Source organism: Tupaia chinensis, unplaced genomic scaffold, assembly GCF_000334495.1.
Source record: "Tupaia chinensis unplaced genomic scaffold, TupChi_1.0 Scaffold000216_1, whole genome shotgun sequence".
NCBI classification, from domain to species: Eukaryota; Metazoa; Chordata; class Mammalia; order Scandentia; family Tupaiidae; genus Tupaia; species Tupaia belangeri.
This window is the reverse complement of record NW_006159691.1, coordinates 1005712-1012605: the sequence shown is the minus strand read 5'-3', so window position 1 is coordinate 1012605 and position 6894 is coordinate 1005712. Positions and strand designations below refer to the sequence as shown.

At 57.7% G+C, this 6894-nt stretch overlaps 1 protein-coding gene across 1 annotated transcript in view; it reads right to left on the bottom strand.

The window, feature by feature from the left end:
* Positions 1-4051: 4051 nt before the first annotated feature.
* JPH2 (junctophilin 2) overlaps positions 4052-6894 on the bottom strand; it is a 68399-nt gene continuing 65556 nt past the window's right edge. Inside the window, 4 exon segments of the mRNA XM_006147593.2 lie at positions 4052-4421; positions 5947-6005; positions 6007-6029; positions 6591-6891. Of these exon segments, the coding sequence (XP_006147655.2) occupies positions 5960-6005; positions 6007-6029; positions 6591-6891 (370 nt within the window). The 3' untranslated portion in view covers positions 4052-4421; positions 5947-5959.

The window sequence follows — 6894 nt, the reverse complement described above, 5'->3', positions numbered from 1 at the left end:
CTAATCCTGAAGAGGCAGGTAGTGTGGTAGTCATCACCCTGCAGAAGGAAACGAAGAAGGGGGGCCAGATGGCATCAGTGGTTAAGCCACTGAACTTCCACATGGCTGACCACGGTTCGAATCCCAGACCTGGTGATTTAAAAATCAGTCTAGGCTTGTGTGCATGTGTGCCCCAAATCCCAGGAGAATAGAGAAGGGATCGTGGTGTGGCCAACCCCCTGGGGATGATTTCTCACTCCCTCTGCCTGCCTCTCTCTGGTGAGCACACATTGCCCTAAGGTAAACATCAAAGAAGAAAGAAGAAGAAGAGAAGAAGAAGGAAGAAGAAAAAGAAAGAAAAAGAAAGAAAGAAAGAAGAAAGAAAGAAGAAAAGATTTGAGGGGTTCCCTCCTCATCACAAGGAACAAAGCCAGGATTCAAACCAGCAACTTGACTTCAGCCCACGGGCTGAAGCACACCGCAATGCCACCAGACAGAGAATGAAAACAGCTTCAGCTCAGTGCTGGCCCCCGGCCCCTAGCTCCACTGAGCAGGCCCACAAGGCAGAGAGACGAGTGATGGGAATTCGGCTTCCGTACACATAGTCAGAATTCTGTAGAAACAAACAGAATTTAAGGGCTATTTTGATTTCAGCATACATATGAGTTTTCTGTTTTACAGTTTAGGTATTGTTTTTCTTTGTTTTTTTAAAAAAGAGTTTTGTTTTGTTGTTTTTGCTATAGGGCATGTGTGTTCACCACAGAGAGACAGAGAAACAGAAAGCAAGAGGACGGCCATGCCATAATCCCTTCTCTATTCTCTTCTTGAGACTTTGGGCCCACACGCACTCATGCCCAGTGTGAGTTTTAAGCCACCAGATCCAGGACTCGAACCACAGGTCAGTTACGTGGTGGTCCAGCGATGTAACCATTACGCCATCTGCTGGTCCCAACATATTTTTCTCTCCACTTACATACTGTGGTATACTGGGGGTCATATAATGTTTTCAGGCTTGGTGCCCCAAAGGCTGTCACCTGGGCCTGTCTCCCAGCATAGCCAGCTCCTCTGCGGGTCCATCAGAATAAAAAGGGCTAAAATTACTGAACCATGAAATCCCCTTCTTCCCACGAATCGCACGTCTCACCGCCGCAGCTCCCAGGCCTCCCCCACCTCTCTTGACTGGAGGCCCTGCCGAGACCCCAGGCAGAGGCAGTGATCAGAAGCCCTGGAGATGCCAGTAAGTTCCTACATGGTATAAAACACAGGTGACGTGATGGGCAGGGTGCTGGACTCCCACATGGTCAACCTCAGTTCAAGTCCTGGACCTGGCGACTTGAAACTCACCCTAGGTGTGTGTGCGTCCATGCCCCAAATCCCAGAAGGGTGGGGGAGAAGAGACTGCAATGTGGCCACCCTCCCGGGGGAGTGATTTCTCACTTTCACTGTCTCTCCAGGAGCACACATGCCCTATGGCAAACGCCATTAAAAACAAAACAAAATGAAAACAACTTTAAATTAATCCAGGATAAGGTGTCAAACTTCCTAGAGCTGCGGTGGCAGAGACCAAAGAGGAAGTGCCAGCCAGGCTGTGTCCTGGGCCTAGGCCACCGGGGAGTGCCCGGCTCTGACCTGCCTTCCCTGACTTGGAGACGCCCATCCTGGGGCTCAGCAATCCCCTCCTTTTCAAGTTGTGCAAGGTGACTCGAACAGCCATCCCACACTCCCACCCCCACCCCACACAGCCAGGCTGCCCCTCACCTCTTGCATGGGTTTTCCTGAAGCCTCTGGAGGTGAGAATAGTTCCCTCTTCATTCTCGCCACCCCTCCTGGGTCTTCCCCAAGTTCCTCCTGGGTCTCCCCCAAGCCCCTCCTTCCTGGGGATCCAGGATCATTCCAGAGCTTTGAGAGCCCCTTCCCCACCCCATAGTCTACCTCATTAGAGTCTCACAACTGCACTGCCTCTGAGGAAGGCCACAGACCATGGCTTCCAGTCTACCTGACAGAAGAGTAAATTGAGGCCCAGAAAGAGGTGTGAGCAAACCAGGGGGAGAGCAGCACTGGGGAGAGAGCCAGGGCTCCTGAGGGCCAAAGCGCTCCAGGGGCCTGAGCACCAGCCTACGGGTGGGCGGGGCCCTTTGCCCACCCACGCACTGTGGCCCCCAACTTTGAGGGAGCTCAGTGGTCAGGAGAATGGCTTTCCAGCCACTTCGTGCTAGACCTTGGGCAGGTGCCTCCTCTGAGCCTCTGTGGAGTGTCCCCTCCGAGCGGGACGTTCTGTGATTGTGTAACTGGTGTGTGAATCATCTCCACCCCTTTGAGGTTTCAGGGTTCCCCACTGGGTTTCGTCCCCACTTCACAGATGAGGAGACGGAGACAGAGCACGAAGAAAGTGGCGGAGCCAGGACTGGAGCCCAGAGAGACTCCACCTTGAGGGGTAAGCTCTTGCTTCTACTGTAAGCTACCCAGAGAAGCTTCCAGAAAACTGCTTAAGCAACTGAGATCCCATCATGGAGAGTCTGTGGCCTCTGAGTCTCCCCTCTAAGACTGAAGCCTCCAGCTGCCCCTCAAGAAGCATTGCATTATGGGAGCTGAAGGGGAGAGGGAGGACCAGGCAGCCCCCGCCCCTCCTGCGGTCCTTCAGCCTGTCCCTCTTCCTGGGCCCTTGAGCAGACATTGGCACCCAGCCTGGGCTGTGAGCGGACACAGGTTTATTACTACACAGACTGCAGTATCCTGAATGCTCACCCCAACTCCGGTCCCAGAATGGGGCCTGGGAGCTCTGGCAGCCTAAGGCTTCTCCCAGCTCTGGCCCAGCCCAGAAACCTGGGACAACAGTCTCAGAATGGAGGCCTGGAGCCTGTCAGTGCAAGCAGCACCCTGCCCCCCACACCCCACCATTGCCTATTCCCCAGGGGTCCAGAAAAGACCAAGCAAAGACTTAGTGCTGAGGGCCATGGCCGGCCGAGGGCAGGGACCTGTAGGCTCCTCTCTGCGGAAACGCAGTCCAGGACCCCACCCAATCCAGACACCAGGCAGTGCCTGAACAGCAAAGCTGAAGGAGAAGGTCCCCAAGTGTGGAGGAACGGGGAAACCAATCCATCAGAAACAAACTCCCAGGTCTCACAGCTGCCCTGGGAAGGGGAGGCCTGGTCACAGTGCCCATGCCCCAGGTCTGAAGAAATCGAGGCAGGAGAAAGCAGCTCCTTTCGGCTCTGCTGGGGCTTTGCTGTCGCCTCCCCGAGGCTTGGCGGGGTTGGTGGCCCTTTCCCTCTGGTCTCCACCCTCCCCAGAGAGCAGGAGGGCCCAGAGACCCAGCATGGTACCAACGTCTTCAAGTGAGGCCCACAAGCATAGTCTCCTACCGAGCAAGCCAGAGGGGGAGCCATACAGCCTGCATCCGGCAGCGGCAGCGGTAGCGGTAGCGGTAGCGTCCCAGCTCACTCCCCTTCCTGGGAAACGCATCTTGGAAAGTGATCTGTCTTCAGCACCTGCCTGAGAGAAGCTCCCTGGGCGTCCATGCCATGCTCCCCTGAGCCTGCAGCAAGCCCTGCAGGCATGGAGCTCACCAACCCACCAGGAGTCACGGTGGCTTTAGCCATCCCAGGGCTCCTGCACAGGGACCTCTTGGCCCCTGGGCACACCGGAACTGTGAAGTGCAATGCCTCCTCAGACTCAGGCCAGCTGAAGGAGAAGGTCGTAACCTGCTTCCCATCAGGCCATAGCTGCTTCCCATCCGGCCCTAGCTGCTTCCCACCCGGCCGTAACCTGCTTCCCACCCGGCCCTAGCTCCCGGCCAGTGCATTCTCAGTCCCAGGCTCCGGTCCCGCAGGCCCCTCTCCTACTGGTCCAGAAGGCCACTACCTGGCCAGTGGGAGGAGGCAGGAGTCTGCGTTCTGGGGCATTCAGGCCAGGGCTGGAGCGTGTACAGGGCCAACACCGCACAGGAAGGGCCTCTGCACTTGTGAAGGGGGGGGTCCTGCTCTCTCTACAAGGGATGGCAGCCCCCCTCAGCTTTCTGGGAAAGCCCCTGCCACCAGCCAGAGGATTACATGAAAGCAGGCGCAGGGTGGGAGGAAAGAAGATGGCATTTAATATTAATGTCCTGGTTAGGCGACTTCTCCCAAAACACACAAAGCCCAGGGAGGGGGTGACTAGGCGCAAGGCTGGGAGTGGATGAGGGGAGGGACAGGGGCATGTTGGACACGCAGAGGACCAGGGCTCCCCTGGGGCTTTCCTGGTCCCGGACAGAGAGCTCCTGCAGACTCCTAGCACAGTCAGTTCCTCTGGCACCCGCGCCACCCAGTGCAGGCACCCAGGGAGGCCTCCGGAAACATCCGCGGTGTGAACACGAGCTGGACCCAGGATCCAGGGTCCAGTCCTCTGTGGCCCCCTGCCTGGCACTGCAAAAAGATGGGTTCTCTTGTCTTCAGTGAAGCTCCACTCTGCAAAGAGAGAGCAAGGGGGTCAGGTGAGGGCGGCAGCGGGGCGGCACCCGAGGCGGAGCCACGAAGCCCCACCCTCGACTTCTCTTGAAGCCAGGTCCCACCTCCTCGACCCCCAGTGCAGCCTGGCCCTCAGCTCCGTGTGGAATCAGGGACAAGTGCCGAGGCCTCTCCTGGCCCTTGGCACCCGCCTCTTCTTTGCGCATGCTGCTCCCTCGGCCTCCCTTCCTCCTCCTGTGATGTCTCCTGCCTCACTCTTTTATCCTGCAGGTCACTGAAGTCGACAGTGCCCACTGAAGTGCTCCCAGATCCCCTCCAAAACAAGGGCCTGGAGAACTCAGCCCCCCGCGAGGGTGAACCTCGCCAAGGGCCGTTTTCACAGGGATGTGTTCTCCGCCTTCGGGACTAAGGAGGAGCCTCCAGCCCACCCTAAGCTAGGAGTAACGGTGGGTGGCAGGGCGGGAGGCAGAAACTGCTCACATCCCCGAGTACAGGCCCTAGGCTGCAAGCAGCAGAAAGGTCTTCTGTCTTCTAGACACTTCACCCTGAGACTGGCCAGAGCCGCTTCCCTCAGCCCAGCCAACTGCTGCCCTTGTCACAGGACCTTCCCGAGACCCCCAGCTCCATCGTGGGGAGAAGCTGGGTGGAACCAACTGACAGAGGGACAGGGTGGGAGAAGGGGGTGCAAGAAGAGCAGCAACTAAAGTGGGCCAGGAGAGAAAGAGGGTCCCGCCATCCTGCCATGGCGCGGGAACTCCATCTAGATGTGGGCCTAGGGGCTCAAGAGATCAGGATCTGTTCTGCTCCAGGTTTCAACTATAAAACTTTTTTTTTTTTTTTTTACCAGAAGGTACGTGTACTCACTAGAGAGAGATAGAGAGGGAGAGACAGGAAGGAAGGGAGAAAGCACCTCCCCATGGGACATGGCCACACCACAGTCCCTTCTCCTTCATCTCCTCATCCTGTCTGAACTTAGGCATGCACACACACGCACCCAGTGTGTTTCTCAAGCCGTCAGGGCCAGGATTCAAACTGCTCAGCCAGCCATGTAGGATCTAGTTCTTTTAACCACAAGGCCACGGAGCCGGCCTGAACTGCAAGACTTGAATGCAATGAGCTGGAAGATAAGGGTTTACTCTCCTGGGTGAACCCACCCATTTCTTAGGGCAGGCGTGAATCCCTGGTGAGCCCTGAGCTCCCAGCAGAGCAGGTGCTCAGTAAATAGACAAATGCATGAGTGAGTGTGTGAATGGAGCCCTGTGCTCCACCTGACCGAGAGCAGGTGCTCTGCAAATGCTGAGCTAGTGATGTGTGTGTGCGCGCGCGTGTGTGTGTGTGTGTGTGTGCATGTGTGCCTGTGTGGGGGGATGGTCTGTCACATCCACACTCTGAGTGCCTGCTTCTGCTAGGGGACAGGTCTCAGTCACAGGATCGATGTCCAATACCACAGAGGCCCCTGCTCCCATCACCAGGGGCCCAGAACCCCCTCCAAGCTCCCTCTGCCATCTCGCCCCATTGGCCACACCTGGTAGACGAGGTCAGGTCAAGAGGTGGACGAAGAGGATGGCCAGGCCGATGTTCAGCGCAGATGAGGACGGTGTTGGGCACCTAGGACCAAGGACAGAAGTGGCCTGAGTCCCCACGGCCTCTGAGATGCCCCAACCCAGGTCACAGCAAGGCTGGACAGAGGAACAAGAACCATCAGACAAGGTGATTCCAGAACACAGAGAGGGGACAGTCAGCACTGGGACCCAGGTCCCTGCCTTCCAGGCTGTAACTCCTCTGGGGCCGCATTCTTTGGACCTCAGGCTCGCTGCACTCCTGCAGTTCCTAGCCCCCAGGCCCCCATTAACAGAGCTCAGAACGCACCTCCTGCGCAGCCCCTCCTCTACCCTGGGGAGGTCCTTCCCCCACCCCCTGTACCAGATGTAGCTGGTGCCCAACCCACATCCTGTGACCTGGCAGGTGACTGTCCTCCAGGGCCACCAACTACCCCTGCACGTGAGAACTGCAGTTGCTGATGGAGTCAGGTTCAAAGGTTCCTGCCTGCGTGGAAGGACCCTGGGTGTCATTTATGCACCTAAGTCCAGTGGACTAACCAAGACTGCACCAGCATCACCTTCCTGTCCTTCCTGTCCCCTTCGCCACCTCCTGCTCCAGCAGCCTCACCTCTTCCACCTCCACTTCCACCTCTGCCGCCAGCGCGGCCTCCTTCTTCGCCTTCTTCTTGGCCTTGGTCAGCCCTCGGGCCTCAGTCTTGCGTGCCTTGGCCTTGGGCTCAGCTTTGGGGATGATGGGCTTGGCCTCCAGCTTGATGGGGCTCTCCGGTGCGGGTTCGGGGCCTCGGAGCACAGGGGCCTGCACCAGGGCGGTGGCCGGGGACGAGGGTGCAGAGTCGGAGCCGGAAACCTCGGCCTCGGGCTCGTCCTCGAAGGGCGGAGGCTCGGGCGGTCCTGTGCGCACCGCGTAGCTG